General features: G+C 34.0%; 1 protein-coding gene across 1 annotated transcript; it reads right to left on the bottom strand.

Moving 5' to 3' along the window:
- Positions 1-398: 398 nt before the first annotated feature.
- On the bottom strand, positions 399-8,390 carry LOC123545579 (uncharacterized). The gene is made up of 5 exons (XM_053536403.1): positions 8,326-8,390; positions 4,602-4,654; positions 4,137-4,293; positions 1,209-1,424; positions 399-796 (listed from the first exon to the last, which is right to left on the bottom strand). Exons 1-5 carry the CDS (start codon positions 8,375-8,377, stop codon positions 573-575), a joined length of 702 nt encoding a protein of 233 aa, XP_053392378.1. The 5' UTR covers positions 8,378-8,390; the 3' UTR covers positions 399-572.
- Positions 8,391-17,751: the final 9,361 nt, after the last annotated feature.

The following is a 17,751-nucleotide window of genomic DNA, read 5'->3' as shown; positions in this document are numbered from 1 at the left end:
CTGACAAAATATATCCAAACGGACATCCCGTTGTAACACCTTACTGAGTAATTCAGTTACGCAGGAAACGCAGTCAAAAAAGGCAAATGTGTGAACGATATAACAGAAATCACAGAAGATATAAAGTGTCTGTTGAACATGCATTAGGCCAAATAAAGACATAAATGTGTAAGCTCCGTGTGGCGCAATACCAGTTACTGTGAAGAAATGTGCAGCTTCTGTGTGCAGGAGGAGATCCATATGGCTTATATTTTAAATTAAGAATAAATATATACATTATTTAGTTATCGATTCTTACTTATTTATTACGGTGATTACTTTGAGAAACTCCCCGGTTTTGGTAGCTAATCCGATGTCCATGTTCACATCGATCTACGTGACTGTGTACATCTCTAATACCAATGGTTTGTTATGAATTTCTGTGATAAAGCATTGTTAGTATGAGTGTACGCACTTAGCGTTCTTCCTATGATAAAGCTTTATCCTTTATACTTCAAATAATTTAGTCTGTTTGAATCATGAATCCTTAGATAGATTACACACTGTTCTGACATGTGTAATCCTTGAATGTATTAACCTTTCTCAGCAGCGTGTCGTGTAATAAACAAAGTAAGGTCATCAAAGCTTCTGTTATTCATTTTGCACCCATATATGCCCATATCTTTCGAGTAACCGAAGTCAAATATGCCTCCTAAGTCTTCAAATTTCTGATCGGTTAGAACATCCGAACTGGATTTAACCGGCAGGGAATGCTCCTCTTTGTTGTGGATTATCAACAATGCTGTGTTTCTGTAGTCTAAAAAGCGTGATTTTAAATAGTAGTGAAGAAATATCAAACTTGACATGCTAAATTTTAATAACTTGGGTTTAAAGGTATTTTATAGTCTAAAATGATAAATATCGTAAAAAGTAAACAATCTTTGTAAATGTATTTTCCGATGCAGCAATGAAGACCAAAATATAAACATTTAAAATAGTGTGTAAACTAAAACTACGCCCAATAATGTATAAAACCCAAGAATAGATATTTGCAGGTACATGTATATGCCTTTCTGGCCGTTATTCATTGTGTCTTGACAAAAATATTCAGCATATTCAGTCAGTAGCTGCAACGCTAAAATTACTTTTCTGATATGTAGAGTGATCGCTGACGCTAACAATATGTTATAAAAAATATATATAGTTTAGCAAAACAATTAAAGTCATACATTCTCTTGCTATATCTTGAATAGAATAAGTAGCATCTGATCCTATCCTGGTTCCGGCAACACACAATACGAGTAACGGTTTTGTGGGCTCTATCTCAGATTCATTTCTACATGTCTTGAATTTAACGCCCATTCGGCTCTCAAGTCTGACTGTCAGTTCGTTTTCTACATTTCCTGCTATGTCTCCACTTTTATCACGCATAACTTGTATTTGCACTGTGAAAAATGTCAAAGACATTAAAACATTAACGTTAAAAGGCATTATTGCCAGGTTGCATTATGCTTCGTCTATATAACATGATATATAAAGCTGTGAACATATCCTTTGAAATCAAAGAACGCAACAAGGAAACATAATAGCAAACTTGGTTTAAGTGGTCTATTCATGAGAGGTAATGGAATGTGCAACAACTCACATGCCCACTAACTCTGGCTTAGGCAGAATTCTATTTCAGTAAACATTAATGTTCTCCATGATCCAAAATGACCAGAAAATATATAACAACATTGAGTGCAAGTACGGGGAGACTTTTTATAGCTGGCACAAGACACTTAATGATCGCTGTTATAATAGCTATAAAAATATGTGAAAAGACCCTTCGTAAGCATAGAGCGCAACCAAACAACTTTATAACAGATTTTATCGAGGCTGTCCAGGAAATAGAAGATAGTAATAGAATACGCAACACCTCTCACGTCCGCTAGCATCAGCTTAAGCGGAAGTCCATTAAAACAAAGATGTATCTTCTCCATGCTCCCAAGGACAATAAAATACTAGTAGAAAAACAAATGGTTCAAGTAAGGGGTGGTTTTTTACTGCAGCAACAAGACATGAGACTTAAAACCGCTATTGTGATGGTTAAAAAATCTGTAAAAAGATCCTTTGGAAGCATAGAAAGCATCCAAGCAACGTAATAGCGAAGTCAGTTTGATTGAGTCTGTTTATAAGAGGCGACGGAATGTGAAACACAATTTACGCCCCTTACAATAGCTAAAGCAGAACTCTTCTAAAGTAAAAATTAATCTTCTCCATGATCCTAAGGACCAGAAAAAATATCAAACGCTGAGTCAAATTATAGGGATGCTCCACACGGTACTCAAATATAATGAATAAAGTCTTTGAAAAGTTTGACTAAGTCTGTTCACGATATGTAATGAAATTTGCAACAACTCTTACGTCCGGAAGCACCGGCTTACGCAGAACGTTATTACAGTAAAATGAACGTCCTCCAAAAGAACTACAAATATAACAAAACTGAGTCCAAGTCTCTAACATATAAAAATCAACAGAAATGATCCTTATAACATATAATGGTACATTTAATTCTTAGCTCGGATGAGTACTTTTGTTGTAGACTTCAGGTAATATTATCATTACATCACATAATGCATCGTAAGGGTAACAATTGCTTGTTTATACTAAATAAAGCAGAAAACAAACCAGCAATAATGAACCATACAATTTTCGTTTTGAAAAGTTACAATTCGGATACCTTGTAAATGTTACTAGCTGTAAAATCCGATTATACTATCGCTATTAAACAAACACTATAAATATTCGACTATATATATTTTTTTTCTACTCTTTATACTAATGTACCATATAAGCCCATACAAGAACAATAAATATCGGTAAAACCGATGGATGCTCCCCGAAATATGTTTCTTGCATATTAAAAGAACAAAAGGAGATTTTACAGAATGGGCAAAAATATGTTGAATAATCAAAGGGCAATATCGCTTTAAAAACATTTCAACGGAATATGAAAAAAATATGCACTCTTTTTTCAGTGAGGCATCCGATTCATTGAATATTTGCTGAATTAAAGCTTTTTTTCTTGTTGGGAAATACTCCTGACTAGGATTGCACTTTAGAAAAATAATAGGGCAATAGCTCATTCGATACGATCACGAAAATAATATGCATATCTCTTCTTGGGAGTGAAGTTTCGATGAATTCTAGCCAGTGTATGTTGAGGAAAACTCCGGATAAGAAATGGTTCCACAGTTTAATGTCGAATAATTGAAGGGCAATGACTCATTGAAAAATCTTTCGTCCAGAACATGAAGCTAATATGCACATCTCTTTGAGAATGAAATTTTCTGCAAAGTTTTGATGAATTCCAGCCGTTGTCTGCTGGGAACTACCGGAATAGGAATGGAACTAGAGTATAGTGTTGAATACTTAAAGTGCAAAAAGTAAGTGTAAAATCATCTGACAAGACCATGAAGTCGACATGCACATCTACCCCTGCAAGTGAACCATTCAATGGCGTTTCGGTGAATTCCAGCCATGAAGTTTTGTTCAATTCTAACGAATTGTTGCTAATGAATACTCCGGACAAGAATTGTATTGTAGTATAATAATAATGTTGAATCATCAAAGGGTGATAACTAATCACAAAATCATTCGACCGTAAAAAAAAAATAACACACACACACACACACGCACACGCACACGCACACACACACACATTGAAACTAAGCGCATTTCTGTTACGCCTCCTTTGAAGTTTAACTTAATTCCATCCACTGCACACGCGGTTGCCGAGAAATACTCCGGTATTGTACTATAGTATACTACTGTTGAGTAATTAAACGGCAATAACTTGGTGAAAAATTGTCTCACACGAAGAAAATATGCGCATCTCCTCTAGACAGTAAAGATTTCTATGATGTTTTCTATGACAGTTGCTGAGGAATTCTCCGAACAAGAATTGTACTATAGTATAGAACTGTTAATAATCAAAATTAGCACAATATGTGAAGCCAGGAAAGTGTTCAAAGTATAGAACTGGGTACAAATTAAACTTGAATTAGAAGCTTAATAACTTTCGAATAGAACAAGTGGGTATTGTTTCTGTTAAAACCTTAGACATAAAAGCTCTAAATCAATATCCATATGTTGGATAAAGATAATAAATTTACCTTTGTCTTCATGTTTATACTTTCCCACCATCTGCAAGAGCTGTTGCATATTCAAATCACTAGAGTTGATACCATAGTGCTCAAAGATAGCTTGTATGTTACAACAAATCTGATTAAATGAAGTCCAAAGCTTGTCAGGTTTTGCCTGAAGCACATGCTGAAAGTAGATGAAGTCTGATAAAAAACACATAGTGAGCTGAAGAACACATTTTCTTAAGGTTGCTTTGATATTCGTTGAGAACTAATCAGCCTTATAATTAGATAATTAAAACAAGGGAAACAATAAAATAAATCGAAATAGGCAAGACGATTTCTGTAATGACTTAACAAACAGAACAAAAAGAGGAAAATGTGTTAACTGACAGGATTTAGACAAAAGCCAAAGCGACAAAAACACCCTTACTAATCCCACCTTATTTTTAAACATGAAAACTGAAAAAAGTGTTATTGCGGGATATCAAATACCTTATTTATCATTTCATTCGTGTTATCTTTCAAAGCAACATCTTTAGATGCTCCTGAAAATACAAGCATGGAAGAAGGACTCAAAAGACTGACAACAATAAATTAATTTATATAGTTAATTGAACAAACGAATAAGGATATAGTTTCATATTTTTCTTAATAACTCTTGACCTCAGACTACAGCGTCTTTTATCATTTTCTAGTTTATAGGAAATAAAACCTGGATCATACTACAGTCAAACCTGTCTAAAAGGACCACCTTTGGGCGGGCCAAAATGTGGTCTTTTTTGGAAGGTGGTCTTTAATCGCATATTAAAATACACGGTAAATGTTAAGATGGGAAATAAAACATGTGGTCTTTACAGCCAGATATCTTTGATCAGAGAAGGTCTTTAACATAGATTTGACTGTAGTAACAAAATATGGCCAAATCGATATTCAGTCTAATTTTATTACCTGATTATTTACACTGCACATGATACTGTTGGGAAAATCGTTGAGTTAAAAATGAAATCTGAAAAATGATAAGAACGTCACTGCCCGGATCAAAGAAAAGTTTTAGGATATTCGTAATCTAAGCTGACTTTGACACTGACTAGGATGAGCAATGAACACTGCACATACTAAAACTTTATACTAATACCTATTTAGATATGACCTTGACCAAAACGGATGATATATCTGAAGACCCGTTTGACATTTATTACTTTTAAGGGTTAAGTTGACATAATTTATAATTTGCAATAACTATGTCATATTAAGGTTTAGCAGTATATCACAAAACAACAGCTTTACGGCATCTTGACACATAACTTATCTGCCCAATACGTTCTGTCCCATGGAGTTGGATATTTAAAATATTCTAAATGAGCTGTCCCCCTTTAAATAAGAATGCCATTTGTAAATAAATAAATATAAACAATTGTAAAAACGATGTTTTACCTAGTTATGTAAAGTTTAAACACTCGCACGATGTTACAAATGCATCAAAACGAAGTCATGTAACAGCTTTTTAAAAATGATGAGTTTTTAAAGACGCTGGACTGTCCAGAAGTGTGGCCCCTTCATGTAGCCCCTTTCCGGAATTCAATACATATATAAAAAAAATTGACAATGGTTTTGTACAATAATATAAATGTTTTATATGCTCTTATATTTTCATGTAAAACAATGCTTTCTTTCTATGATTTGATAACGTTCGAACTTTTTTTCCGAAACATGGACCTATATCTTAAGATACAACCGGACTTTATCCTATGATTATCATACACTTTTACTTCAAGAATTATTTTTACTTGCAGTTTCATAGTTCACGCTGCGCTAAACATTTTTGAATTATGGGTCTGGAGGACCCAAGAGTCGGGTAATAAATGGTGTTGTAACGGAAGTGGTGGTAATCATTTTAGAAAAAATACATTAAAGTGTAGTGTACTCTGAAAGATGCCGTATGTTATGTTATCAAGCTATGTTGTATAAAACACGGAGATATATAAGAACAAGAATTCTGCTGAAAAGTCACACTGGACAAAGCTGGCGTATATTAACAACGTTAAGTATTTTTTATGTTCTCAGTGAAGAAACAAAGAAACACTTCAATTAAAACACACATTAGAATGGTCTAAAATGTCATGCGGGTACTTTATGCAGCTTTTTATTTTTTTTCAAATAAGAATACATCTGATGGCCACATATTCAATACAGAATTTCATCAGGCAGATATGAAAACTGCTGATTTGTTGTAATTTAACAGAAATTATTAGTTTCTCAGATCGCTGATGAATTTGGTATTACAGACACAACGAAAATGGACTTCCTGGTAGGGACGAAATGGGAAATGATGATTTATTATATGTGTATTCTTTTTCTTATTGTTGGCCGTTTTTGTAAATATAATCTGGAATATATATCCCTCGGAAGCACTGAGAATAAGGCAAACAGTGAAAATTGCAGACTCGGTTTTATTAAGTCCCATCATGAGCAGTAATGTAAAATGCAACACTTACCACGCCCCCTATCACCGGCTGAAGCAATATTCAATTTTCAAATCTAAATAACTTAAAATAAATGATCCCGAAGGACCAGAAAATATAACAACATTGAGATGAAGTCTGGGCAACGTTTTGCGGCCGCCACACAGCACTTAACACCCGCTGTTGTGAAGTAAAAACAGGTTGTAACACATAACAGCATGATACTGTACACTTGTTTTGTAATTAACTGAGCTAGTAACCTTCTCAACGGTTAACCAGGCAACACAGCATGTCCTTATCAGATGTCATTATTTTTTAATTTGCCTTGTCACATAAAGATATTAGTTACCGTTTTTGTGTGTCGCAGAATGATAACCCCTCTATTGCCTACTGCACCGTTACATGCATTGTATATATTTCGTTATCTTTTCTCCCTTCAGAGGTAAACTCTTCCGAAGCAAGTTCAATGAAATTTTACTTTCCAAGAACGGTTGCTTCCAAAAGCGACAAATGGCACTAAATTGATGTACCAGAGCAACATATTATGGTAATACCTCCTTTGAACAACATCGGCGATGTCCGGACAAGTTCAGACGAGTATGGCGGGCTATAGTTTACATCTAGAGTTGATGTTGCTGCTTGTTGTACACACGCAGTACTTACGGGGTGAGGGGGGGGGGGGATTATTGCTAAATTAAATTGGGTTTTATGGTTTACGGTCAAATTTCAAATATGAAACTGAATGACCGTACGCATGATAAACGCATTATTCATGTTTCTATTTACTATTTAAACTGTTAATCACTCAAGTTTAATTATCATAATTTATGTGTCCATCAAGCCCATGTTGGTATCTTTCTAAAAATGTCTACTCTTCAAATGCATTTAAATCCATCTGTTTCTGATATTATTTGTATTTTGCCTATAAAGAAGAAAAACACAATTTTAAATTGATACTGACAGTGAAAAATTCAATACACTATAGAATATTTTCCTTTAATGATAATTTCTTTATTTTTTTTTTCAAAAGCATATGGGCGGATACGTTTATCATTACAACAACGCCCACTCTATAACCTACTATATATTTTTCTCCGTCGAATGTTCCTCAAGGGACGGAACACTTTACATATGTTTTGGTTCTGCCATTACTTAACCAATTTAACGAATTTACTTTTGCAGTTTCTGTGTACGTCGCCATGTTAGAAGTGTCCGGAAAATAGTCGTTATGTTTTGAAATATCATCATGTGATCAGGATTCATTGATATATGTACGTGCGGTAGGAACTAGTCAAATTAGGCTTTATTCACATAAGACACAAATTTAATGTATGATTTCGACAAAACAACGCTTTTCGTTACATCAAAAAGAAACATTGATGTTTTAGACAATTCAATGGAAGTGTTGTCAACTGATAAAAAACTGGAGATAACTCTGCAAAATCATATTGGATGCTTCGGTGACTTTTCCAAAAAGTTATTTGCCCTCAAGGCATGGAAAATCATTCATAATTGCTAAATATAGATTTGAACAAACTGGTCTATAGCTTGAAAATACTGAATTAAGAAGTTTAGATTCGCATAGTTTGCAACAATGACATAATTGCCTACAAATAGATACTCGTATGACATCCATGATGCCTAAACGTCTAAGAACATACACTTATCCCTATTAATCCACAAGTCAAAACAAGGAGTAATTGGTTTACTGTTCTAGATATATTGTTGTGGAAAACAAGCCTGTGAAAATATACCTTTCTGTGCTGTTGACGCTTTTATAAAAAACAATAAACCTTCACAATGCATCTGTAAGCTCTTCTGGAAAAGAAACAAAACATATTCTATCCTGATGAATTCAAATCTGGATATATTCTGAAAACAGTCCTTTTTTAAAATAGCCCATCCTTAGAAAAAATATGATGACTAAATGTCTTTGAATGAAGTATTACCATGCAATACAAATGCCCCTACCAGAAGGGACCTTATGTTTCTAACTAATGCATAATTCAATGATGATGCTTTACAGAATTATGTTATATATATAGAAAGTTATAATGCAAAATGTTAGAGTTCGAATTGCATGCATGAAAAATAAACAGTCGTTAATGACAGATAAACATCTATCAGTACTATTTTTTAAAGATATTAATTTATCCCCTTTATTAATGTAATATTGACCTTAAGGCTAGCCGTATGGATCATGCACTTGACTCATCGTCACACTAAAGGAGCATTTGTGTCAATTACTATCAAAATCACTTAATTGCTTGGTGAGATATCAGGAGGGCACTAAATAGACTGACCTTTAAGTTAGTGGTATTGGGGGCTGCAAATGGCAAATTAACTATTTAAAGGAAGTCTTATCCAAAGTAATTTTGAAATCCCTTGGCAGACAGTAGAGTTATTGAGCACACATAAATCTGACACTGTTAATTTTTTACCTCTAAGTGTGACCTGGAATTTTGCGTAAGTTGTTTGGAATTTCTTTTATGATACATTATCTTATTATAAGGAGCAGTTTTTGTAATATCAATTTTTGACGGATTGCTCAGTTATAGAGAAGACAGGACAAAAACTTCACACGAAATAGCCCCTGTAAATATCATACTAAACTTTCATCGTCAACTGTGCTCTTGAAGCTGCACATGATACATTGTTTTATTATGGAAAACATTTGTGCAAGTGAGATTAAAAGCTCTTGATGTGTGACTGAGGTAGGTAGTGGACATTAAAATATCCAGTTGAACTTGTCCTCCAAGTGTAAATTTGAGTTTTGAACTTTGGGACTGAACTTGCTCATAACAGACTACAAGTATATCGATTTTGTTTTCTTTGAAACATTTATGCCTCGTAATATTAAACAGAAGAACATGCCGTTGCGGCCTATTAACTGCTAAACAGGAAATAACAGACTTTCCAATTTAGTCAATGAAACATGGTTCAGAATCCCTCCAATAGTATACATTTATGTATAAGACATATGGGAACGTGTATTATGTATTGAGTTTGAACGCGTTTTCTACACAAGCGTTAATTTCATAGACGAAAGAAAATAACTAAATAACGATTTATATCACATACAACGTATTTACATATTTGTTTTCCATTTTGTTTCAATGTGTGAAATAATACAAGGCTGTATATTTATTTGACCTACATTTGATTTTATCGAACATATATGAAAGAAAGTGTTGATTCATAATTATTTGTTAAGGTTCTTTTAAACCACATTATTTGTTTGTAATAATCTAACCTGTAAATTTTGTAGAAGCTCTGCTGATTGTTTAGAATTTATGCCTTTCTGAATCACCTCCTCCTGATCTTTAGCACTTTCCAATTCTTTACCTTTCCGAGGTGCATTTTGCTGATGGCCAGTCACAGTTTCTTGAAGAGTTTGATTTCGCACTTGTTTAGAATCTTCGTCCTTTAATATCAAAATAAGTGTTGTCCCCATTATGTTAAATAAACAATAAAGAGTAGAATGTTTCCAAACATATAAAGACACAACATAGTCTCAAACCGCTTTTTACTTCTTTAGAATATAACAACTTGAAATTTTATAAGATTTGCATTCGAGAAATCCTGTTCTGAAAATGGAAGTCAATTCTACCTTCGAATGTCTTTTCATTTTGTTACTAAGCCATTATTCCGTCGAAACTTGTATGTGCGATACAGAATAATAGAATGAACGACTTACTTCTGAAATTGGATGCATTCTAAGGTCTGTTTAATTTTGGAATCATGACATAACACAAAATTGCAAAGTATTTCAACTCCTAGTTTCGGCAAGTATACATAGAAATGCTACTGAACAGTATTTTAACATATAAGGTAGGAAATAAAATATTGTTTATGGGTAGAAAATTTAGAACATTCCAGTTGTAGTTGTGTAGGATATGACCTAAAATGCCCAATTATGTTATTTAAAAACGTATGTTCACTACCTTCGTTCTTGCTTTGATTAAAATTAGTGACGATAAATACTATAGATCAACGAACCTGACCAGGCAATCGGTTTTGATGATTATCGATACTTGCAGCTGGGGTATTTCCACATTCCATATTTTTCTTTTGTTTCCCCCTGCCAGACGGCGATCTATAAAAGCCCCCTTGTCCTTGTTGCTCTTCTGTCTTACTGGCCCTATGTCCCATGCTCTACTATGCTAGGATGTTTATCATTTGGTTTTCGTCATGTAATGTAGAAACGATATTCCATTAATCACTACATGTTTTCTTTCACTAGATACAATAAAATATTTCAGAATTGAAGTTATAACTTAACGACGTTACTTTGGGAACCCCAGATGTATCTTGTAATCTCGTAAGATTCAACAAACCTCTAAAAAGCAAATGTGATTCGGATAGATTTTGACCAGATGTCATAACGCTTTGTTTATAAAAAGATCCCGAAAACTGCCTTTTTTGTTTGGCGCTCATTTCCGGAGGGCAAATGAATTCGTCCATGAAGATCTAACTTTTTTCCTCTATGGCAGGTCCATGCTGACAGGCATACATTTATCTTTGAACTTGGCTAAATGAAACCTTGTAAGTTTCATAAATGATGGCTACAGAATAGTAATAATTCCGTACGAATCTCCCATTTTGGCTTAAAGAAGGTGAAGGGGTCACTATGGGGAAACGCACACCGCATATAGCCTAGAAAGTGATAAGTAAACAAACAGATGTCCCGTCATTTTTTTCTACCAGAGTTAAGATCTTGCATTGTTGACACGTATCTGCCGAATCTACGATTGAAACCAGTGTTAAAACGAGGAGGACAATTTCAAAATTATGGAACCGATTAATACTATGTATTAAATCGAATTGAACCGGTCAATCGGCCGCCATATTGAAATAGTTATTTCCCTGACGACCTTATCAAGGTACTTACGGGAGCTGACTTCTTTAAGAAATTACGGACTTGCAAGTTGTGTGATCATTAATAAGTCATAATTTGGTGGTGCATACATTTTTTCTTCTGATGTAATAACAAATAAAGGTATGTAAAAAGTCAAAATAAGTAGAGAGAATGTATACGAACTGAATCACCAACACAATATACCAGAACAATTACGGCAAAGCGCCTAGCAGTACAAACGAACACGCACATGCCACAGCAAGTCCACTAACACAGTAAGATTAGTTTCAATGCTGCTTTATATACGAGCCCGAATTGTTATTGTAGAATATAGACAAAAAAAAATATGTGTCCAACTCCTCAAACACTATTGAAAGGATATGCTTGAACGTTTCACAGGTAAAAGACCTTGATGTGCAGATGACCATAGATATTTTTTTCTATAGCGACTTTTCTAGAAGTATGGCCTTTTCTTAATTTCACAAAACAGTCGATAGCGGAGAAATTTGGTGTGTTAAAAGTTTTAAGATGGCACAGTATGTGGGCCATACGTTCCCTAGAGATACACTTCTAGTGTTTTCTTTTTCTGAATTTGCCCACAGCAGCGTTTTCTGTCGTTTAGCTTTCCTGTATTTCATAGGTATTGTGGCGACAGTTGAAACTGCTGCATGAGGTAGCGTGGACAACTTTTATCCACTTGCCAGAGGAGCAAATAGGACAAAGACAACAATTTTAACGTCATATTCGTTACCAGTTATTCGATTATTGTTCAATTACCTACCAAATGACTTTATTTTCAAAATACTGTCGTACCAGTATGATTAACAAAGAAATAACATATATAGCATAAAAATATTTAATTCCTGGTAAAGCCTGTCTTGAGAAAAGCAACCTAACATGAAAACACTTTACACTGTCTTAACCTATGATAAAGTCTAAGGAGTCAGACGTTTTGTTTTGATCAAAACTTGAAAGACCCCATTTCCATCGACAAGCTGACATTTCTTCTGCGGGATGACTTAAATAGACATTTTGGCTTAATTGCCAAAATAATAATTAATCAAGAATCAAATAGACGCTGATATCGTAAATATCAAAATCAATTTCAAAGATTGATTATGTATACAAATGCGATTACATTCAATTTTGGTTCGACCAGGCCAGGAGGGCGGCTTTGGTCCCATGAAACAGCTTACTTACCTTTCTTTACAATCATTCCATTTGCGTAGCTTTAAAAATCTAACAAATTCAATCTAGTTAGTGTTAGAAATTACTACAAATACGTCAAATTATATCGTCAACGCACAAGACACTACAAGATAGCATAACTTTAAAAATCATCACTTTTGGATTCCCCAATATTTGTTATTTCAGACAAAATACCTTAACAAACACTTAACTAACGGTGGAACATAATTATATATCGAAAATTATTTATTTCCAATTATATAAATAAGCTTAAAACCATTTTTAGAGATGATTATATACTGTTTTTGATCTCTGATACAGAGAATAACAGGTTACTGTCTTTTGAGAAAGGGTTTCTCAGACGAAGCTAGGCATGTTCCTGGAAGGAGAGATGCTTCTATATCTAGCCGAGTCTGAGAAACCTACCACCTTTCTTAAAAGACAGTTACCTGTTATTCTATTTATTATGTTATTATCAACAACTTTTATCCTACCTTCATGCAAAATAAAGGGCAGAACGTAAGGGTAGATATAACTTTGCTGTTTTACCGGACTTCTATGTTTTCAGAGAGTAAGTGCTGAAAGACAATCATATTTGCGAAAATATTTTTATAAACGCTCTCTTATTAAGTACGTGAATTTCGTGAAACCATGTCACTATTATTACTTAATATATTGCATATGCCTACCGTGTTTGCAATTAGCACACACAGTTTTTATAAAGAAAACGCTCTTAGAAATGGACAATGACTTATGTAAAGCGTTTGTTCAGAATTTTAGCTCTTTGCATTTACAAAAAGGAATATTGCATCTAGAATTGAATGTTATTGAATAAAATAATCTGGGAAACGATAATACGTGAAAGTATCTTTTTTGCGACGTTATGGAGTGTGCATTTAAGTCAGATCTACCGTTTGCTTGGGGAGAATGGCTATCCGTCGTGCAACTGAACATCCGATAAAACAACCACTTGACAGCCAGTTACAATAATTCATTCATGTTTAACAGAACAGAGGTGTCGGGTACAAAACACAAGGTTAGCCTTTGTTTTTCTGGTTTTATTTTAATAACTGGGATTTAAAAGACACTATTCTAGTGCAGTAAGAGAGTGTATTAACTTTTAAATGCCAGACAGATACAATCTGGCGTCCTTAGACTTTATCATAGGTTAACACAGTGTAAAGTGTTTTCAGGTCAGGTTGCTTTTCTCAAGACAGGCTTTATCAGGCAGTTGTTATAGTAATGACATGATAAATAATGATCGCGACCATTAGAAAAAAAAATAGTTAAGTTAGAGTAGCCAAAACTATAACTGAATTTGCCATTCAAATATTGTGTCGATGCTTGTGAAAGTTTAAATTGGTAAATAAACACTGGTTAACTATTCTATATGAACGTAATATTGTTTAACCATACTTGCACTGATTTGAAATAAAATTATACTGAATTTTATGTCAAGCGAAAATATGTAAACTATTCTATGTTTACATTGAACTGTAAATTCCAAATTAGAAACTGAGGATAGTCATTTAGACCATAAGAACCTCAAATATTTGTGAATGCGATATCTACTTAATATGGCCAACTTCTGGAAGGACTCACAGACTGATAAGCGGATGAAAAGACAGATGAGATACGAAAGTGTTCTTAGACAGTACAAATAAAGAATAATTAGGATAGTTCGCTCTCATCGATCTCCCGACAACGTTGAAACCTTATCTTTCTGACTTTGCGCGGAAATAAAGTACGCCACGGATTTTCTTTAACAAGTGACATTGTTCAAAATACATCTTTATTATCATAAGTCAACATAAAAAGCTATCCCCTGTGCAGTAATTTATTCGCTTTTTATAGCCTAGTACACCTTCAGACCATCAAAAAGTATCAATAACTCATTAACTATAAAACATGTCGTATTGACAACTTACACATGTTTGGACTGTGTAATTACAATGAAATCGCTTGTTTCAGTTTTTACTTTCATTGTCTATTTGTTGTTGTATTTATGAAAAAACTACCACCTTACTAAACATTGTGAGCGTTCAGTTGAGCGTTCAGTTGTGCCATTATATCGAAAAAGAGGCTCATTTCCCTTATAGTCGTACATTGATTAGAATCAAGTTATTTGTAACTCTTTGATTTTTGACAAATAACTCCATAAAATAAAAAAAAAACCATAAAAAAGTAAAAGTCCTATTATGTACTTTAATCAAACGTGTATAGAATTTCACATTCTTGGCTATATCCGGTGCCCGTTTCCCTACCGTGATAATTAGGCTGGGTTTGACACCTTGATAAACATTTTTACGGGAGGATTAATTTAGCGAAACGCACCGAAGAGTCAAATTTGAGAAAGTGATTCCCGGTCATGATTTTCCAACGGAGGTTTGTGATTGCTGGCTTTGCTTCGTGGGCCTTTTATGTATACAGGGACAACGATAGCCGTCCTCCAATCTTGTGGAACACTGCCGGTACCAAGTGAAGACATGTAAATTTTAGTCTAATTTTTATAGAGGAGCAGTGTTTAAGCTGTGGGCGGACATTGTATTGTAAGCTGTTTCTTTTCAATTTCTGTTTTTCCCCCTTCTGATGAATCTAAGTGAAATGTTTGCTTTTGATGTGATGTTATCAACATATTCTGACCAGATCAGATATTTACTTAGTGTGACGCTCAGATATTTAGGAGCGTCTCTAGTTTTTAGTAGAGAAAGAGGGAGAGAGGGAGAGAGAGAAGACGTACTATTGTCAATAATTAGTTCCAGTCTTATCAATCGAAATATGAAAGAAAATGTAAGCATATTACATGATATTCTAACGATGATGTGAACGTCTATAGATGACATTTTTATTATTCACACTTAATGCATATGTGTCATACGATGACAACAATATTGCACGCAGACATAAAACTAGGCTTTTTCTATATTCGAAATCATTTCCTGTTTATGTGCGACTGAAATCTAAAGAAAAGTAAGAAAATCTGTTGAAAACACATCAGTTGAATGACTATAGTACAATGTAATACAAAACTGCCGTACGAATAGCCACCTGTGGTTTATTACACTATTCACACGGGACCGTACCATTAGCCACTTCCTTTAGCGTATTCACGGACGTATCCGAATGATGGCGGTTGTGTCACTGAAACCGAAAGTAACATTTTTTATATCCGTCTCCATCGGTGGAATCTATCAATTTACAAGTAAATTTATCCAGCCAATGTCTTCGTGAACAGATGTTTTATGCGTTGCTGTAGAAAAATGACCTTCCTATTACTTTCGCTACGTAATCTTATCTGGCCAGTATTATAACTTTAAGTAAAACATGTTTATCCCATTTAATTTCAAGTAATTGTACACTGTAATCCAGCGAATGTTTTAGAAAAATGTTAAAGTCCTGCTGAAATGGGATAAATATGTTCTTGATTACAATATTACCTTATTTTCCTTGGTTTTATAAGTATTTCTGAAACCAAACGTTTTTTTTTTTGTATCAGATCAATGAAACTAATTAATCAATCCTTAAATTTCTAACCTTACATGTATATATTTGAACCCGCAGTACATATTTAACTACTATGATTCGAAAACGAGAATTATTGTCAAATCGTCATGTACAGTATCCAATGGCGTAATAGAAAAAATGTCTGATAAACAAAATTAACTTTCCAAATAGTTATGCGATATATAGCACCAATTTCTTAATTATATATCTCCGTGTTACATTGTAAAGAAGGTAAGGCATTCGTTGTTTTCAACTCATTTGCATTTTCCTTCGTAATGACTTATATGCATTCATTTATTATTCAAGACTCTGATTGTCAGAGTAAGAATTTAGATATTTTTAACAAGCTTTTAATTAGAATATGGAAAATAGAAACTTAACATAACTTACTTGATATTTGTGAAAGTAAGTCCGTACCAAAACCAACCTGTATCGCAGTCAATAACAACGACATAATAAACACAACGAATAGCACGTTAACCTTGATCCAGATATTCGTTTTCTTTTTCTTAAATCTCATTGTATAACAAAACCTGCGCATTAAATTCTTTGAGCTAGAATACAAAGTGTGAATACAGGAAGAGAATATATTCAGAAACACACACTTAATGTAAGTAGTACTTTTGATGTTTTTGCGCATTCAGTTTCAATTAAAAATTGTTAATTTTTCTTAAGACTTAATTTACATTTTCATCCGCGCCCCTTTCGCATTTTTGATTTTTTGTTGATATGTATTAGCATATTAAGACATAGGTGCACACTGACATGTACTGTGACAGTTATATATTTTAGGGAAACGCGGATAATGGTCTAATATTATCTTTTATATTTTATATCCGTACACCTCATGAACAGGATAGAAAATAATAAAAAAATCCCTAGGCCATATACAGGCGCGTAGCTTGGGCAATTTTCATAGTACGCAGATGTTATGCATTGGTTGGGTTGGGGTCGAGATTCGACGTATCTCCCCCCCCCCCCCCCCCTTCACGCTCCGCCATCGTGGTTGCCTGATTCTTATAGTGCTCTATCTCCGTTTTTTTTAAAATAAAATAGATTTTTACATCAATTTGTTTGTCTCGCCGAGCCCTATTGTTCTGTAGCAAGAAAACGTAATTTGTGACGTCATAAAGGAAGATCCTGCGTAATACTTTGCTCCATGTCCTCTTAGAATTGATTTGACTCTATTATAACCATTATAAAGCGCAGTTACATGCAGGTAATCACAACAAAATATGGAGAATATAATGCGTAGAAATATACTTTGAATTCCTATATACACAACCTGCAAAGATGAGATTGAGCTTTTTATAGCTTATAAGGACTACTTTATCATTTTATTTTTTATACAAACACATAGCTTTTGTCAAAGCTATAGACATGGAAATACATGCAAGATTTGCAACAGTCCTAGTGTAGATATGTGTATTTCAGATAAAATTTATTTTTGTCATACTGAAGCTGTATCTTAAGAAATACCACCATAAATATATAAAACTACGATATGTGCAGACATGTTTCTGAGAAGCAAGTATTGTTAGTGCCCACAACTGACAAATTTTGTAAATTGATCTGATAGGTATGCCCTATTGCACCCTGGAAGGATCAAACTGCTTTCATTTGAATAACG

Source organism: Mercenaria mercenaria, unplaced genomic scaffold (genome assembly GCF_021730395.1).
Source record: "Mercenaria mercenaria strain notata unplaced genomic scaffold, MADL_Memer_1 contig_970, whole genome shotgun sequence".
NCBI classification, from domain to species: Eukaryota; Metazoa; Mollusca; class Bivalvia; order Venerida; family Veneridae; genus Mercenaria; species Mercenaria mercenaria.
This window is presented reverse-complemented; position numbering and strand designations above follow the sequence as displayed.